Below are 19,556 nucleotides of genomic sequence, written 5' to 3'. Positions count from 1 at the left end.
TGGCTTCTCCTGTCCATCCTTAGCCAGTCACAGAGGAATCCTCTGCCTTGATCCTCCATGGGGCCCAGGCCACCTTCAGTTTTCTAATGGTGCTGGTCATTTTAATTTCGAACTGATGGGAACTTGCCTCTGGATTCCAAGTCCTCGTACCGTGTGCTGTAGAAACACTGCATGGTGTACAGGCATGGGAGGAGGGGACACATGTAGTCCATAACCTGGTTCTTCTCGCCTTCCACTGTGCATCATCAGTTAACTGCATGTTCTCTTGCTCTGCCATTCTCCTATGACTCCTAATGGAGACTCCAAATGACACCTAAATGGAGAGGTGTCCTTAAGTGCTTTTGACTGGAACTTCAATAATTTATTTAAAAGGGTGCTTTAGAAGGTTATGTAGCTCAGGTTGTCTTAATTTGAATATATGAAGGTATTCAGCTGTTTTAGGCTAAATTTTCAAATCTACTGGTGGCTGTTGCTTTCTATGCTGGTTTTCTTCGGTTTTACCCACCCACCTCCCCCAAGGAGCATCTGTATAACACCACAACTGGATAAAAATGCATATGTTCCTCCAATCCTGTAGCCTTAGAAAGAGAAGAAATATGGGATGAACAACCATATGCTGTGGTATGTGGACGGCTTTCATTGTACATCACTACTTAATTCAGTCACCGTTTTCCTTATCGTTGAGAACACAGATTGGAAGGATGTGCTATAGGAAGGGGTAGGAGCCTCTACTGTAGGACCGCATGGTATTTTTCTTTTTACTTGGAGAGGTTCTTTTTTAAAGTCTGGCACTAATGCTGCTGAAGGAAGTGGTCTGGAAGTGGTGACTTTGAATTGGGTGCCTGGCAGTCCTCCACTGAAAGTTGGGATGACTGGATGTTACTGTGTGGGGAGGAAGGAGCTTTCAGCTGCTTGGGTTTTTGTAGGATTAACTTGCTCTGGGGCCTCTTAGGATAAGCAATCTGATTATCCTGCACTGTTTTTTGCATGGCACTCCACTGAATTTCTCATCCAGATTTGGGTCTTTCAAGAGGAAATAGCATTGTTACAGAAGATCTGCTATTTTATTCTGTTCAGAGTAGCACAATGGAACTTGCCACACTAATAGTCTGATAGAAGTTAATTGGGTGTCTTGATCTTCCTGTGTGTAAACTCTAAAATAATCAGAATGGAGGTCTGACTATAAATTATTTGCAGTTCCTGCTGAAAGATTCAGACACTACTGGCTACTGCAGATGCTGGTGAAATTATAGAAGCTTTTGGAAGCTTTTTTAAAGGAGACAAAAGATATTTTATAGCTTTTCATAGTTACTGCTATTCAAACTGGTATTAGTTGCGAAAGCAGCAAGGTAGCACTAACAAAGGCTCTGTTATTGTTATATATTAAGCCAAGCTGAGTGTGTCGTGGGAAGGTGCAGCTCCTGGCTGAAGGACCGTGTGCCTGTAACCTAACCACCGGCATGAGAAGGGGACACACAAACCTGCTTCCCATATGTGCTCTCCTGTGGAACTTTTTTCCAGTGCCTTCAGATAACTGCAATATCCACCTCCAAGCAAACAGAACGCCTTTCTCCATTCTGGTGCTTGTGAACGATGCTACTCTGAGGGCTGGTTACTTACTTGTCCGCCAAAGGAGTCCAGCATCTGCAAATCTGGTTCTACTCTTCCGTGTTCCCATCGTTTATCAATTCTGACCCAAAAGGTTTGTCTTCCAGCTCACAGTCCCAGGTTGTTTCTTGTTCCAGTCTCAGACTTTGAAAATGTTAAATAATAACCATTATGTCCCATTTTCCACTGGGACACTTTATTGCATTTAGAGGACTGTTTCAAAGTAAATGCTACAAGAAGCCATGTCACTTCATCAAAAGGGGAAAAAAAGCCAGGAGAAGTGTGCAGTGTCCTCAGTGCTGGGTTAGATTTTCACAATCACTGTGGCACCTCTTTCCTACTCTCTGTTACGAGATTTGGTAGGAAACGTTCCTTAAAAATCCAGTCTTTTTTCTGTACCCGTCAGCCTGTTGGAGCAGGGAGCAATGCTGAGAGAGACAGCAGTAAGCTGGTGAAAGGTCAGAAGTGGCAGGGAAAATAACAAACCAGGGGGGAACCCAATCCAGTGCCAGTTCTGCCATTCTCTAAACAAGCTGCGCAGAAGACCCAGGAAACCTGGAGCTGTTATGTCCATTAAGTGAAATAAGACATCTAGCTGCCTTTTTTTTTTTTCCTTTTCTTCCTGCCTCTGTTCTTCCTGCTTCAGTACTTTCAAGTTTTCCCCATAAAGTTAAATGTAGGAGACTGATGTTTCTATTTAGCTCTGATTGTCTTCTGCACTTACCTATAGAAGTTGGATCGAAAGTTCCTGCTATCTTCTAGCCCATGACCTTGGGACCACCTGGTGTGGCAGAGGAGTGTGGCAGAGGAGAGCAGTTCCTCTTGCTGCTCTGCTGTCAAGTATGCCCAAATGTGGGGATGGTCGTGGTAATGTCACACCTGATTTCTGATGGCAGTATCCTTCCTTTTTTTAATAAGAATAAAATTAATCTGTACAAATATTCTTGCCCAGTAGCAAGGAAACTCTTAAGTGGCAGCCTCTAAAGGTACTTGTCAGCCTCTTCAAATGTCTTTCTTTCAGGAGCTGAAAGTCAAGGCTGTATGAAGTTTCACTGTGTCCTATTTCATGTGGTCTCCTATCTCTTCTGAGCAGCTGTTTCCCCCCCGCGTCTTTTTAGCAATTTAAACATGCCCTGGCTTTGAGCCCCCTGGGGTCTGGTGCCTTTTATGATGTTTTGCTGTTAAGTGTTACGTTGTTTTCCTGTGCCTGACCTTTTCTTTTATTCTCTTTTTCTTTTTTCCTGTGCAGTACTGGGATGGGTTGGGGAGGATGCACGCTAGATAGCAGGAACAGGCAGTTGGTAAAACTGTGGGAAGAAGCGGGGTTTGCACTGTGAAGCCTGAATAATACTGTTAAGAAACATTTTAGCTCTGTTTGAACAGCAAGCGCAAATCTATACTGAAAGAGTTTAAAATCTTTTCATCTGGGAGATACGTTAACTGCAATTGACATGCAAGCAAGAAATCCATTTGTCGTAACTTTATGCAGATTAATACAAATGAAGTATATTTACAAGTTGCACTAATGTTATCTGTCAGAACATCAGAAAGCTACTTAATTTTATGGCCGAGCTGTACAATTGAAGCCCTGGTCTCTGTGGTGCTTTGTCCACAACTTATAATTGAAGAACTTTTGGACTCATAATTGGAAAAAATTTCAAAGGCAAAACCAAATAACAAAACAGATAGTGAAGTGTGGTTCAGTTTTAATGCCAAAGAAGCTTTTGTCTTTGCTCAGGTGTCAGCTTATTTTCCCACTTCTTGGTTGCCTCAGCATGTCTGTGCTGCTGCTTCTAAAAACAACAAAAAACCTCAGAGCCTCAAAAACAAACTTGCATCAATTCGATTTTTTGTCTTCTAGAAACTCTGATGCTGACAGTCTCCTCTGTTTCTGCTTTTCTCACATGCTTTGTCTCGCATGCTTTTGCTGCTGGTAGAGATTGATTGATCTTTGGCAGGAGAGGGATAAAAGGAGGAAAAAGGTGGTGGGTTTTTTTCAGAGGCGTTTTGATTTATAAACTGCTAGCATTTCATTTGTACCAATTGTGTCTCCTTAGACAATTAGGCCTGAAAAGATCAGTTATCAGTATTTTATTGTTGATTATTTCTGGAAAAAAAATAGTTGAGCCACCACTGCCTTTACTGAGACTGTTCCTGCAATACCTAATTTCAATGCCAAATAGATTATTCGAAACGCAATGCCATGCTGTAGGTTCTCTAAGGAAGGTGCTTTGCCAACTTTGCATTTTTTACTTGAGGTTCGGTTAGGAAATAGCTCAGCAATTAGATGTGCCATCTAATTCTGCTTAGTGGCATCCCCCACAGTGACTTCAGCAGAAGGAAACGTGTGCTTCCAGCTCAGGTATTTTGGTGCTAGTCCAACATCCAAGCACAGTGCTACCATCTTCGTGAAGCTGAGGTGCTATTCTGTATGACACGTGTGTCTACGTTTCCTTCTGCTGAGGGGGATAATAGCTAACAAAGGGCTGATAACTAACACGGCTGACACAAAAATCTCCAGAACCACTTGATCAGTGCTTTGAGCTTCTTGTTTTCACTTAGCTGGGCTCTTATCTCAGGCCACAGAGGAACACATGGTAACCTGTGGTCACCAGATGCAGCTTTGTTGCTTGAGGATTCTTCTAGACATGCAGGCCAGAGCATGCAAACATCTTAACTCAACAGTATTAGAGGATTTTAGCCCAAAACCCTCTAATGTCAGGTGCTACTTTTTTACGCTGGCCCTGTGTTGGTGTCTGGACCAGAGGATGGTACTACAGAGTGGAGCTGAGGTGGTGAGGGATTTGTGTGTCACTTGAAATCAAACATGCTCTGACCCAAAGTGGCTGACTCTGGCTCTCACAGCGGCCATGCCTGATCTGCCAACTCAAAAGCATCTTGTACCCTGCTCAGCAGAGCTGGATGTGTAAAGGGGCCGATGTGGGTTCTTTAAGTGCCTTTCCCTGGCTGAGATTTTTGACAACACTGTGTTGCCCTGCTTCAGTGGAACTGACACAGCTGCAGCTTGGGACAGCAGTGCCTGGATGTCTGCCAGGCCAGTGCTTTTCTCCTTCATTTGCCACCGGTGAGTGTGGCTGGGAATAAGAGGATGTTTGGGCCGCACTCTTAAATTTCTGAGCAACTCTGCAGACTATAGCGGGGTGAGGGAGAACCCAGAGCTAGCAACCAAGTAAGTGTCTCTGCTGCTACTTCTGGTCTTCCTGAAGCCCTGACTGACATCAGTGCATGCTAACTGAAGCCTTTGTGGCCCTTTACAACTCTAAATACGCTATATTTGTATCCCATTCTTTCCATTAACTTCTCTTTTTGTACGTCTGTGCTTTGCATGCCCTAGTGAACTGAGCTTGGGTGTGTCAAAGGGTGAGGACACAAGGGGAATATTAAAATGGTGTAGTGGTGTTTTATTTTGGCTTTATGAATATTTTTCAAGTACGCTGAAATTATGTGAAGCTAATAATCATGCTTAGATACTATAGAATGTATGTCTTGATGTATTGTGGACAAATTATTTATACTCTTCTAAAAATTAATATAATTAATAGCCAGATGATTGCTCCAGACTGACTCCACTCATGAAAGCAGGGAGCTGTGGTATGTGGCTTTGCTTCGGTTTTTAAAGAGCTGTTGTTGAAATTGTGTGCTGTCACATATAACCTGCCAGTTCATTCCAGGTGTGCTGTCACCTGCAAGTACACTTGGCGCCTCTTTGAGCCATAGCACACACTCTCATGTGAAAGGGGCAGTACTCAGTCCTGAAGCGTACCTTGAGTCATGCCCTGGAAAGCCTCCTTTGGGACCAAAGCTGTCCAGTACGCAGGCAGGGAAGAGGTCCTCTGAACATTTTTGTCATGCCAGTGAGTCTGGATTTTTGCAGACTTGGGTGTGTGTATATACACTCCACACACACACCTTTGTGCCACCAGCTAGGGGGGAAGGCAAAGTTGATGCCAAACATCTGTCACACTCTACAAGGTATTAGTGCAGGACCTGGCAGTTGGAGCATTTTCAGCTATAATTCAACCCTCCTTTTTCATCCAAAGCAGGGCAACACGTAGGAGAAAAGGATTCTCAGTCTTGGCAGCTAAAGTTTCTACTCTCAAGTCACATGTCAAAATCTTAATGTGTCTGAGACCTGTGCCCTTTTTTAGCATTTTTCTCCCCTCTCCCTGTGCCAGTTTTTTATTTGCTGTATTGCTCTTTACTCCTGATTCTGTCAGTGTGACCGGAGGCACAGGTTGTGGCGTTGACTGATGTGATGCAGCAGACCAGACAAGTGACTGCATGTCAGCTCCCAGACACTTGCTTATCTCAGAGCCGGCAGTAAGGCAAGAGTGAGCTACTCCTGCAGTCTCGGCAACAGCCCCCATGCTGCCTGGAGAAGATGGTGCAGTTACACACGGGTAACTCAGAGCTAAATTACCATGGGACCTTAAGTCCAGGGGATACATTTTACCCCGTGACTGACCCATGGTTCCCTGGCTGCCTCCTGGCAGGTGAACCCAGGCACATGCGACTGTGACTGCACGTTACCTTCTTACTTCATGTACTGAATTATCTGATAGTGGGAGTGGGTCCCTCTGCAGCCCTGGAGCCTGACCTGACCCACGCTCTCCCATGTCTGTATCCCAGGGGTGATGCAGCATCTCTGGTTAAAATGTGAATTAGAAAGGCACGCAGGTAGGGTGTTGTCTCTGGGTAAGAGGGAGGTGTTGGGACAGAGGAGGGGAGGCTCTGCTGGCAGGAGGTGTTTCTTCAGGACAGTGTACGGTCCCATACCATGTGATATTCTTTAACCTTCTATTTATTTATTTTTAAAGTATCTGTGTAGCACAGTTGTGCCCAACTGTCTAGTAATGCTGTGATCATTGTAAACACTAATTAAGATACACACTTTTTGATGTTCACAATACCAAGTTCTGAAATAAACGGCTTCCGGGCCCTGACTATTTCCACAAACTGTCTGACTCCAGAGCCTTTTTTTTTTTTTTTTTCTTTTTTTTTTTCCCCCCCTTCTCCTTTCTTTTTCGGTTACTTTTTCACTGTTACCAGACCCGCTATTATCACATGCACAAATGGCTTGGAGCAATGTGGTAGTCTGAGAGCAAAGACACAGCTGCAGTGCTCCATTCCAAGGTGTTATGTGGCTGCTTCCTGCTTTACGATCCTCTTGATCTCTTCATCTTTTTTCCATCTGCTTCCAAAAGAAGTTTTAGTTCATCCGACCATTCTCAGGCATGAAGCATATTCCTATGACAGCACCCCTCCTTTTTAGCAGCATCTAGCCCTTTTGACATGAGTGGCGAACACTAAAGAGAAGAGTGCATAGAAAAGGAACAGGGTTTTGCGTATGTTGCAGGAATTGACTTTGTTCAGAGCAGATCAATATTTAAGCCATTCTTTGGTCAGCACTCAATCCTAAGGCATTAATATGCTATGCTTAAAATTCTTCAGTTCTTCTTTGCTAACCAGAAAAATTCCTTTTCTGGATGGTGCAAGATAAGTGATTCCTCAGCTGCCCGGAGGCTCTGACTGCACTGACTTGGTGAGGTTGAGAAGAAGTGGGGCTGTGGAGCAGCAGAGCCCATGGAAGTCTGATCCAAAAAAGTTACAATCCCAGGAAAAATATTGTGGTTATGAGTGATAAGTGATTGTAATATCTTCCAGCCCGTTAAGGGAAAACCTGCCAAAAGCCGATAAACCAGATAAGCTGTTTTCCAGTGCAGCAAGGAGCTGCGTAAAGTTGGATCCCTTACCCCAAAGATACAAAAGGTGCAAAGTTAGGGAAAAAGAGTTACGTTCACAGGCGGTGATTTGGCCCTTCACAGGCATGGCACAGTGGGTGGTAGGTATCACTCTTTCTGATATGATTCATACCATAGTCCTGAGCTGCACTTTTAATTTCCTTTCCCATTCGTTTTCTCTTACAAAGCTGAGATGGACATGTACACCTGCTATTTACATCTGTGTGTGTGGTGGGGCAAATGTGTATCTGTATGTGCACTAAAGGACTCTGCACGTTTGCGAAGCATGACACCCTTCCCAGGTCCTCTGGAACCTGAAGAGGTTGGGCAGTTTCTGCTGCAAGACTGACGAGTTCCTTGCCACTGTTAAAGGCATGTCCGGCTTGCAAGCACCAGGAAGCTGGTTGGCTCAGATGTTGTTCGGCCTGATTAAGCTGGTCGGGATTGTTGATGTCTGCCTCGTACTAGCAGATAAGTAGTTTTATAAGATATTTTAAATTGTAATCTTAACTCTAGACTGCTGCTTCTGGACATGCTAGCACTGCATAATATTGCTGCATCACCTCTTTAATCTCCAAGAGAGAGTCACACATGCATAAGTGACCTCACAGTGCAAGATTGAGATACATATATTCCTTCACACTCTGATGTACTGCTGGCTTTCCTCTGACAAAGGAAAAGCCATGTTGCTGCTCTCATCTGTCTCTGTTTTCATCAGAAGTGATATTAAATCTCCCAATGTTAACAGCTTGATTATATGGTGCAAAGTCTGATATCTCCATTTTAAAATATATGCGCTTCATACTTCATTAGTACTTTGTCATGACTTACTTGGCAAGAGTATTACCTCTTTCTAACTCAACAAAAATCTTACAGGAGATCTTTTGAGAGATCTTGTTCATATTCTACACTTTCTTCCATGTATTTTATTCAGTTGTTAAAAGTAATACAAACTCCCTATACTTCCAACATTGCAACCTTCTTAGAATGCTCATTTTGATGGTATGAGGACACGAGTGAGACTCCAAAGCTGACTCCTCATTTCTGATGCAATGAGGTCAACTAACCTGTACACATAGACTAAGGTCAGTAGGTGATTGCAAGGAGGAATAGAAAGAAGGTAAAAATAGGAGTAAATTTTTGACAGATTGTTCAGCTTAGATTGATTTTTAAATTTTAAACTGCTGCAAAGACAGATGATAAAATGGGGGTATCGGAAATTAATTGCATAATTTATTTGCATATGGTAATTGAGTGTGAAACACTGTGGCAGTGTTAGCTGCAAAAACTGTTTAGAATTCAAAGTTCTCTCATACAGTTATTTTACCAGTGGATTAGAAGTCAGCTTATGTCTGTAGTACTTAAAAATCAAGCTAACTGGTACAGGTGCCCTTAGTATGTTTTGTCTGTTACCTCTCATCATGTGTTCTCAAGTTGGAAACTCTTGTTTTCAGCTCCCCTCTTTCACTTGGAAAGAACCCACTGAAACCAACTCACAGACCTAGAAACACAATCGCTGTTATTGTTGCCCCTTTACATTTTTTCCAGGCACTATAACAGAGATTGGTTTTTATGCAGAGGAAGCAAGACATTTCCTGGAGCGTATGCCACAGGAGCACAGTTCCCTCTGAATAGCCATGCTGGTACGCATTTGTGGCTAATTATGATATGCAGGGAAAGGAAAATATAATGGTTTACACCTCAATTTAGGATTGGAAAACCCAGGTTTGTGTCTCTGTTCTGTCATAGGATTTTTATGTGACCCTCAATAAATGATTCAGCTTCTTTTTCCTTCTCTTTCCCATGTTTAAAATGAGGGTAGTGAGTCTTCTTTACCTCACAGATATAATAAAGGCAAATGTACTAAAGAGGTTTCAATGTTAGTTTTAAAACAGAGCTCTTGTGCCTAAATCTTTATCTAGGTGCCCATAAAAATCCTCTTCTCTATACTGGCATCAGAGGTAAGGTGTTGATTCTGGTTTCTAAAGACAAAAAGACTAGTAGATTACTTGCTTCCTACAGTCATGACATTTCTAAGCATGTTGTTTGCATGTGCACATAACAAACACAGGATGTACTCTGTGGTTGCTCGTATGTGTATCTGGGCTTTATAAAGCATTCTGGTGGTCTCTGGGTAATTTTCTCATCCAGGGAGAGAACCAAGGTGTTATGCCTATTTGTACCCGAGTTCTTAAACTGTCCCACCATTTTTTTCACCCTGTATTGTGGGACAGGTTGGTCTTACAATAATTTAGGTAAGGTTGAGCAGTTCTTCCTTCCCCAGTTTTAAAGGTGTAGGAACATTCCCATAAACGCTTAAGCATTCTTGAGCTTGCACTCCTGCACTGAAAAAGTAGTACAAACCTGATAACAAAGCAAGTGTTCATGCAAGAAGTACAACTGAGAGAGGGTGTTACTGGAATGTACTTATTGCTAAATGTCTGTCGTGGTGTCATTTGCAGGTACCTTTCTGGGGATTCGATTACGCTCTTTCCCAGCGGCACTGGGACTGGCTTCCCTTCCTCTGCTACGTCTCTCTTTGTCCCAACACCACCCAGTATTCTCCAGCTGACAAACCAACAGCTTTTCAGATCCCCACGCAGAACTTCTTCTTCCTCTCTTCCTGGCCGTCTCAACAGGGCGCTCTCGCTGGGGACCATCCCCTCCTTGGCCAGAGCAGGTAAGTGTGCGTGAAACTTTCTAGTCCAATGGAAATGATAATGGAGCAGTACGATGCTTCAGAAGAAAATGGGCTGTGAGGTATCCGCTTTATAGTCCTGTTTAGGGATTGCTGCTCCTGTGGCACAGAGGAGTATCCGGCATCGATAATTTGGGGTTTTGGCATTAAGATATTACAGAACATACCATTGCCATCTTGGTGAAACAAAAAGTCTCACTGAGTGCTTTCCTAGTGTGGGTTTACTGAAATCTAGAGGCTTCTCCAGGCGTTTGTGGCAGCATGGCACAAGCTACAAGGCTATGTGTGGAAGAGAGATAGAAAGAGCAGTTAGACACGGGAATGGAGAAGAGCAGCTTTTGGAAGTGATTGGGAGCATTAGGGTAACTGATCTGGCAAGAGCTCCCTTCCTGCTACCTGCTTTGTGTAGTTTGCTTTACTTTCCTTGCTACACCTGAGCTGAAGAGCAGGCTCTTCTCTCAGTCTGGATCTGATATGCATTGGCACAACTATTGAAACTGCTTTAGAGACCCCGTTTCCTCTTTTGTTTTTTTAAGGGCTCTGTGCGATCTGCGCAAGGTTTATAGGCCTAAGGAAAGTCTCTCCCAGCAACTCAGCAAGCCCTCAGTTTTGCTGGGCTTGAAACTAACAGATGGGAAATAGCATTTAAATGCTGTTCTCCATCAGAGGCCAAAATGTGGCAGTTTCTAGGCTAACACTGCAGCAGAGAGAGCAGTCTTGTGGGGATTTTTTAGTTTAAGCTCTGAGGTTTCATTTGTATCACTTTTTCCTGACTTCAGTACTTTTCATTGTTTTTTTTTTTTTTTCTTTTTTTTTTCTGCCTTGTTATTACGGCTGCCATGCCTGACAGCTAGGTGGGAGTGCATCTCACTCTGTGGTCTACGCTTAAGGCTCTTTTCATGAGGAAAGCATACAACCATATCTTTACCTGTTTCCTTTTAAAGTAGAGGCAAGCCAGGCTGTGATATGGTCACAGGGTTGTGACCTTCTGGGCAGATCTGTTCTGCTGCAGCTGGGAAAAGTAGGTATTCTGATGCTGGCATATAGCCTACCCAGGAAAACAGGGACATTTTTCATGCCTGCATTTATACCCGTCCCCTGATGATGCAGTTACATTTCTGAAGGATAGACCACCAGTAGCTGAGCCAGCTGGGTTCAAACTGTTTCTTTTTTGCGTTTTAGATTCTGGCTACTTGTTCAGTGGAAGTCGACCAGCCTCGCAGTCATCTCAGACCAAGGAATCTCCTACATCAGGTAATGCACGTGGCCTTCCAGAGCAGCTGTCTTTGCAGGATTTGCAGTGAGTGGGTTGAAACACATGATCCAAGTTTAATTCGTTCCTCCCTGCTCACATCGCAGTGAAAATGGCAGTTTCACTGTTAGAAATGCTTCAGAGACTGTTCCAACTAAGAGTGGGATTTCATTAAAATAAGGTGCTGCATGTGTTGGATGTCCTTGTCCATGGGAGAGCTCACAGTGAAACCAGTGCGACAAAGCAAGGAACCCTTCCCTGCTCTAGAGCTGAGTTGAGGTTTCTTTGATAGGAGACTTTAAACTGTTCTAGGGCAGCTCTTTTGTTTCACTTGCCTTCCCCAGCCCAAGGAACTGCTAATTTATCCACCCTGTCTGCTCTGCCCTTTTGCTCCTGTGTGACCTGTCTGTTGCCCTCCTGACCCCAAACGGATCCTTTGGCTGTTGGTGCTGTTTAAGTGTTTGCTGCCAGAATACAGTCGCAGCCTGGGCTAATGCCATTGTGCAAACCTCCTTGCATCCTGATAACTCTTTCCCAGCGGCCTTTAAAGGACATGCCAGAATGGTTGATTTACCTGCAAAGCATCATGTGTAATGCAGGCTTTCCTGAATGGACACAACTGAGCAGAGAGAAAGCTCACCTGGCTCCTGATAAACCCATCTCTAGTCTAAATCATTCTTGAGTGTACCAAAATGCAAGTGGAGTTTCTCCGTGTTTAGCAGTGTGGGAACTGGAATCAATTAAGAGTTTAGTACAAGGCATGTTGGACATTTGCAACTCCCCTTCCCCTTTCTGGTAGAATTGTTAAAGAAAACTGTGCCTATTGTGTTGGGATTATAATCTCATTATTTTCTCTTCGGGTGTGTTTCCATTTCAGAGCACTTCTCCCTGCTGTCAGGCAGCTGTGCTCCCTCCCGCATCCCCTCTCCAGCACCATCCGTGGCTGGCTCTGTGACTTCCAGCTCAGGTTCCTTGCGGTACCGCCGGCCACTCATCAGCCCTGCCCGCCTGAACCTGAAAGGACAGAAGCTGCTGCTTTTCCCGTCTCAGAACGAGGGTCTGCTCACCCCAACTAGCTCAGAGGAGCACACCCACTCAGATAGCAACATCTTTGCCACCGAGTTGTCCCCCTTCCCAAAGAAGAACCTCAGCGAGCGGGGAATGCATGGTATGCTGGCAGCCTGCTGCACTCCTGGAAGTGCATTTGTAGGAAGGAGTTGGCTTGCAAGCAAAGCCGCGTATCGTCTAGGCCACATAGTAGATGGGAAACCTTCAGGAAAAACCCAGGTGGTGATGCCTGTTAGGCTACCAAAGCTCCCTTAAGAATCCACTGGCCTGGAGAGCTTCTCGTCTGCCAAAACAGATGTCGTTTTCTCACTTAGTGGTGCCCCAGGGATACTACTGCCACTGCCTTCACCCTTGTTTGGATAACTCCTTTACCACGGATGTGGTGATGATGATATGGACAGTGTATGAGACAAACATGCAGGCAAATTTCACTGCTTTCACAGCAGTGAAATTTGCCTTTTGTTTCCAGCTCCTGTCCTCAATCCTTTAATGATTTTACCAGGCAACCATTCATTACTTACGCCTAGCTTTAGTCTGGTAACTTCTGCTACTTTTGGCTTCCACTGGTGCTTTCTGAATTTTCCTGTCTTTTTCTCCTTCCAGATATGAGATCTGCTATGGAAGGAGGGAGTATTTGCAGTGAGAATTCCATCAGAAAGGAGGATCGCTCATCACACTCATCTACCTGTGTGGTAGACACAACTACCAAAGGGGAAGATTTGGCAGGCTGGAGAGGTAGGTGCAAGTCATGTGAGTGCTTCATGTATGCGTGAACGTGTCGGTGAGGGTCACTGAGATCTTTCCTGTGCTGTAGTGTAGTGACCTGATCTTGAGATCAAATAAATAAGTAGTAGCAAAATGAATCTTCCGCCTGCTATTCTAGGACCTTAATAAGGCTGTTCCTGTTCTTTGGACTGTCTGGAGAATACTGATTGAGTGCTAAACTGAGACAGAAGGAAAGGGGTGGGGGTGTGGGTGTTGGGAAGAGCGATGAGATGAAAACAGAACCAAAGAGAGCAGTGGAATCTTTTCTGACAGGAAAAGTGCTTCAGCAGCTTTTGCTTATGGTGAAAACGCTGGGCAAAGAGCGAGGAAGAGCCTAACGTATGTTCACTGATATTTATCTCATCAATTCTTTAATATCTCTTTGTACTATTCCCTTTTTTTATCTTTGTGTTGTCTTCTTCTATTAAGGTCATTTTGGTAACTCCGCTCTCCGAGGTCTGCTCGCTGTGAGTCTGACTCTCAATGCTATCTTCACATCAGCCTATGTCTACCGGAGCCTGCGTTGATCTGAGCCAACGCTCCCTTTCTTTCTGGTTCCACCTGCTTCTGAGAAGACAAGAAGAATTCAACCACGGCTTCGTGTCTAATGGCCGTGCCATTGGTGCATGCTCTTTTTTTTAAAAACTACTGTGTGCTCAACTGTCATGACAAGGAACCCAGGTAGAACATATCACAGGATTGTTCCTGGAGGTGGCAGGCAGAATTTCCAGAAAGCTCCAGTTCAAAGCAAGAGGCCAGTCAAATGGGCCATGCACTTTCTTTCAAAGGAACTGACCTGAGACACAAGTCTGAAAATGTGTTAGCTATGGTTTTAGGAACCTATCCCCAGCTCTTCTTTCTGACATAATAACCTCATGCTGATGGTGCTGGTAAAATGAGGAGAATTAGAACAAATGAGATGGAGAAAAGGGGTGGCTTAGTAGCTGGTGCTGTGCTTTGGCTACTGTAACAGCATTCCCAGCCTCTTTGCCCAGTGGTTCCTCTTCTGTCTTCCCTTTGGCACTCTCCTCTAAATTATCAGTGAATTTTCTTTAGTTGCCTTAAGCTTGCCTAAGCACGTGGGTGACCTTGGCTGCTCTGTCATATTCTTGCATCTTCTATGTCTCTGTGCTTCCACCTGGGCTGTGCCCTGAGGCCACTTTCACCAGTTGCCATTCTGGTCATGCTGGTTCTCAGAAACTGTTGTCTGTACATACCTCCAACGAGCACTGTTGCTGTAGGTATGCACAGAACTCCAGACAGACATCCTTTTGTGGTTTGCATTAGAAAGAGGAAGCCTGTGCTTTGCTTTACCCAGGAGGCATTAATTCTGTTACAATTAATTCTGTAATAAAAAAAGGATACCTCTATGATTTGCACCAGAGTCAAAGGGCTTCAGCTCACAACTCTTGACTGCTGGTTCTTTCACTGAGGCAGTGAGTGGCATAGCTTGTTCTTGCTGTAGATTGCACAAATCTATTCTATTAGAAGGTACATGAGGAGCTGTCTGTATACATTTATCCGGAAACCTGACGCCTCGATCTGGTATTGGGATTTGCTAAGTAACCATTTAAGATATTTCTTACTTAGTTAAATGCCCGGGTTCTCTCAGTGAGAAATGTCAAGCCTGCTTCTGGACAATTCAACCTTCTGGATAGATTCTTCTTTTCTGACCCGAAGGAAGTAGCCCTAGATTTTCAAAAGCAGTTTATAATTTGGGCACTTCTGCTTTAGGATGAGTCTTCAGCATTGCTTAGAATTCAGGGGCCATTTCGAATATTGTGCTGAATACTGAAAATCATTTAGTACGCCTTAGGAAAAAAAAATCGTGATCGTTATGGTTTGATTCCTAAATAAGAGAGAAGATTTACCAATGTGTCAAGGATACCTGGTGAAAGGAGAGCCAACTGACATTAGCTATGTATTTCCTTAAGCAGGACGGACTCTATGAAGAGTTTTTTCTATTGTCTTTTCCTTTGGGCTCCTTTACCTCAAACTTCTTCTCTCTTTCCTCCCCCTCACCCCATTGTCCTGTGTTTGCATCTTGAATTACAGTGTTACGCTTGCTGTGTCTTTTCCTCCCTTCCAGTTCTGCTTCTCTTCCCGCTATTGTACTCTTGCATGTGCACAGAAACAAAGCGTATGTCTGCTGATAATTCCCTGCTCTGAACCTAAAATTCACACCTCAGAGTGATGATCGCTTTTCCTTTCACTTAATTTTTTTTTTATTGCATGTTTTAATTGAGTTCCTACCACAGCCTCACTTAATGCATCATGTGAGTGATTGCCAGACTCTAATCAGCATGCTGTATGACAGATAAATGGGGCTTTACTGCTGGTGATTCAAGCACTGAAAAATTAAGTCTCCTTGTCTCTTCCATTTCTTCCTGCACCGTTTTAGCAGCCCACTTCCAGCCATTGCTCCCCATCCTCCCTTGCTGGTGAAGCCTCGTCACCTGCCCTGCATCTGATGGGCAGAGGACAGAGCTGTGCCCACGCCTGTGATCCGAGAGGCTGGAGGTGTCATTCCTGACTCTGCGTCGCTCTTGGCCTCTTCAGAGTGTTAGCAAAGGGCTGCACAGCCAGTGCCTCCTGTATGAAGGCCTAGACCCGGGATAGAGACCCACAGCATAAAGATGTGCTGCAGGCTGATGATTAATTCATTTGTAATTTGCATTAATTGTTACTTGTAGCCAAACCTGACGCATAACCTTGCTGTTAAGAGATTTTTGTCCCTTTTGTAGACTTCTGCAGGCTCACTTGAGCACGTGTATAGGCAAGATGCCTAGCAAACCAAATTACAGGCTTCTGTTTAGACCTCTGCTGTTTGAGTTTGATGATGTCCTGGTGCAGGGTGTGACATCCCATTCGTGGATCCTTGTCGTGACCTCCAGCGTACCCAGGGGCCTCCTATGCAGAGACAAGCTTGCCAGAGAATACTGTGGGTTTGCTTGTCTTTATTATGCCAACAGATGTGCACTGTGACTTCACGTATGCAAACTTTCCACTTCCACCTCCCAGTCTGCGCTGAGTTTTACCATTGCACACGCCCGGAGTCCGAGTTGGTCTCTGTCTCTACCAGATTGCAATACAAATTTTCTCCTCCTTCCCAGCAACCAAGGAGCTGCAGCCTCTCAACACACCTCTTCTTGCCTGTATTCCAGAACAGGAATGCTTTAACCTGTCACCGCACTTCTGAATCTGCTCCCTGAAACTGTTCTTGGAAGGGTGTTTGGTGACCTTGTCCAAAGCAATAGAAAGACTTTGGATTTTATCGCTGAAGAGGGAAGACAACCAACTTTTTCATTGTGGTGCTAGAACACTCTCCAGTGGTGCTTTCACAGTTGTGAAGCCTTTGCTTGAATAGTACACACAAGTGTCCGTGTGTATGTGTGTGTGCGTGTGTGCATGCATATGTATAAAAACATTTGGAGGGGTTTCTTCTTCATTTCAAAGATCTGAGCCCGTGTTTGTCTTTATCTTGTTGGCCTTAATCTAGCTCTTAGATACTGTGTCTATCTTGCTGCTGTTTTCTACATCAAGCTGGTTTGGAGGAAACAAAAGCTTATCTGGTCCCCCTGTAAAAATCTTTGTGACTGATGATGTTGATCTTCATACAGTGTTGTTCAGGGGTGAGATTTTATTTTTCTAATATTTTTTCCTACTGTAAAAACTGTTGGAGTGTATGCAATGGAAAAGATCTGATAAAGATTTGAGCGTTACTTAATAATAATAAAATTAATGATCTGGTGGCATATAGACAAGCTCCATTTCCAGACCTTTTCCATTACCTACCTTCCCTTGAAAAAGCCCAGGTAGTTTTTCTTTGGATATGGGCTTCTTAGGCATTTTCTGAGACCTTTGGAGAGACTTTTGATGATTTTACTGTTTTGAATTAGGAAGAATTTGGATTTTAGAGTCTGGTTCCAGTTCCGCAGTCTGGGTGGTTTGGCAGATGTGACAAATATTATGCACATATCTATTTGATGGGATAGAGAGAACTGGTAGAACAAGTTGCTGATTTCTGAAGGTCGTCATATCTTTTTACATAAAATCTTAGACGTGAAATTGGTCACTGTGGCAATGTGGGGAAAAAACTTATTGCTGGCGTATGTAGGCCAGATTCACTGAATTTTAGGCTGTTTGCTCAAGCAACAAATCTGGCTTGTGAATGTTTTATTCCCACTCCGTCTTCTTGGGTGATGGGAACATCTGTAAAACGCTGCTGAACTGATTGGGATCCTTAAAACAGGGCAGCTGGAATCACGGGCTTGTGTTGCTTGTGGATGCTGCTATATTTTTTCTTCCAAACACCATTCCTGGAAATAACTATGGTCTTAACCTCTCTCATAGACATTTGTTAGAAGGCAAGAAAAGGCCAATTTGGCCAATACTTTTTATTTTAAGTATACGTTGCATCCAGAAATTATCATCACTGTGTCTTGTGGTGGGAGTAAGGGGTAGTGTACTTTTCAATAGAGTGGGTACCTAGAGAAGGGTGAGGAGGACAATTTTGAGCCCTAAATGTTATTTCCTGTGAAAGAAATACTGTATGTCTTGTGTGTATACTTGTTTGGGGAGCTCTAACACTGTACAGTTTAGTTAAATGCGCTCCAAGGGAGGAGAGCTGTTCCTCAGAGGTTTTTAGTTCATGCTTTGTGTTTAAAGAGGAATATTTTTCTTTAAAAAATAAAAACGGATAAGTTTTCACCTCAGTGTGATTCTATTTCTTGGGGAGCTGAATATTTTTGGGGAAAGGGAGATGGTATTTGTGCCTCTGTGTGTGTCTAATCAAATTAACTTTGATCTCCTCACTCTTTTAAAGCTGACAAGAACTAAGAGAAAGCACAAAGCTTTGTGAGCTTCCCCAAAGCCAGGAGAAGCTCTTGACTGTGATTTGGAAATGGAAATGGATGGGGAAGTACATTGTTATGCTTTGAAGGCTTTCCATCAGTTAAAAGGGAAGTAATCTCCTGCCATTAACTGATGTTCTGAACTTCTCCCCAGATGGAGCTGTGCCCCATAGGGACCTTGCTGTCTTGAACTCCTGTAGGATAGGGACCACCAGTTACATACCTGTTTCCAGAGAACCCTGACCTCAGCTGATGACTGTAGGGTGGCCTGGTAACACCAGGACTATTTCATTTTGTCTGGATTTTCAGTACTTGGGAAGGCGGGGAGGAGGGGTGTGAAGGAGGTACTGAATGCTGGTACCTTGGTTGTGATCCAGTCATCTTCCAAACGTGCGTGTGTCAGCAAGAAAGCCAAGAGGATTATTTAGATGGACAAGACAGGGCACATGTAAGGGATGTTCAGTGAAGCCCCAGAATTTGTCCCGATATGTGCATAGTCACAGAGTGTCAGAGTGGTCCAGTTACATGCATGCCTTGCGATTGTGTTCATTTGGCACTTAAGGGATTTTTTTCCTCTATGAGATGAGGGCTGAGAGTCTTTCCAAGATTTTGCTTTTATGTGTTATTTTATGGTCTTTAATTTATGTTTTTATTTTGTAATGTAAATTAAGAGACAGGTGGCATAAGGTTTTAGACATAGGTTTTCTGAGCGCAGGCTTCAACAGGTTTTCCTCCATTCATACATTTATGACCCATGTTTTACTTTGTTAAAATGTGCTGCTAATTTGTTTTAAGACCTGTCAATGTATTCTGTCTTATCGTTAAAAACCTGGAGAAGTTCTGTATATTGCTGTGCCAGAAGGGATTCACTTCTCAGACATTCTTCCTTTCTCCCTCTCTTCTTTCAGTGGTAGAGACCTGTTTGGTTCTGCAATCTGTTTTTCTTTTCAACAATGGTGTTCTGTTTACTTTCTTTTCCATTACACAGAGCTAGCAGAAAAAACTCATCATACAGGTGAGTCTTCCTGTGCTCCCTCAAAGAGCTTCCTTCTTGTGCCATTGGCAGATTTGTTATAACCAGCAGGGATGTTTCATTCTTAATAATTTAAATATTTCCATCTAGCCCAGTGAAGGTTTGCTGTTAAAAGACCTGTACAGTATTTTTAAAATACAAGACATGACAGCATTGTTAGACCCACCACTATTCAGCTACTGTTGATTGTTTCTGTAAACTGAGAACAACAGCCTGATAGTCATCAATGTTTTCCTTCTGTTTCTTAGCTCTGTACAACTTTTGGAAAAAAGGAACTGATTCCTTCCAGACTAGTTGAGTCATGATCTTTTTTTTAATTAAGGGATGTTGGTGGGGTTTTTTTTTGTTTTTTAAAAAATAATAGTGATCAAAGAAACACTTTCCAAAGGAGAACATGTGTTTTAATTAAATTACTGGCATCATCCCATTGATAATTCTGTATTTTGAAGCCTTTGGTGAATTGTGGTGCTTGCTTGAATGCGACACTGATAAAGTCGAGGCTGCTGCAGCAGAGAGC

At 43.5% G+C, this 19,556-nt stretch overlaps 1 protein-coding gene across 3 annotated transcripts in view; it reads left to right on the top strand.

Moving 5' to 3' along the window:
- Nucleotides 1-17,849, top strand: part of TMEM201 (transmembrane protein 201) — a 33,019-nt gene extending 15,170 nt beyond the window's left edge. For 2 of the 3 annotated variants that reach the window (XM_054222162.1, XM_054222159.1), the window contains 5 exons: nt 9,833-10,050; nt 11,251-11,322; nt 12,198-12,488; nt 12,992-13,123; nt 13,583-17,849. In XM_054222162.1, coding sequence (XP_054078137.1) covers nt 9,833-10,050; nt 11,251-11,322; nt 12,198-12,488; nt 12,992-13,123; nt 13,583-13,680 — 811 coding nt within the window. In that variant the 3' untranslated portion in view covers nt 13,681-17,849. Of the gene's footprint in view, nt 1-9,832; nt 10,051-11,250; nt 11,323-12,197; nt 12,489-12,991; nt 13,124-13,426; nt 13,493-13,582 lie in introns of all 3 variants that reach the window. The other variant, XM_054222160.1, reaches the window with a different exon arrangement.
- Nucleotides 17,850-19,556: the final 1,707 nt, after the last annotated feature.

The sequence above is a fragment of the Rissa tridactyla genome, chromosome 16 (genome assembly GCF_028500815.1).
Source record: "Rissa tridactyla isolate bRisTri1 chromosome 16, bRisTri1.patW.cur.20221130, whole genome shotgun sequence".
NCBI classification, from domain to species: domain Eukaryota; kingdom Metazoa; phylum Chordata; class Aves; order Charadriiformes; family Laridae; genus Rissa; species Rissa tridactyla.
The sequence above is the reverse complement of the archived record's forward strand: the minus strand, read 5'-3'. Positions and strand labels throughout refer to the sequence as shown.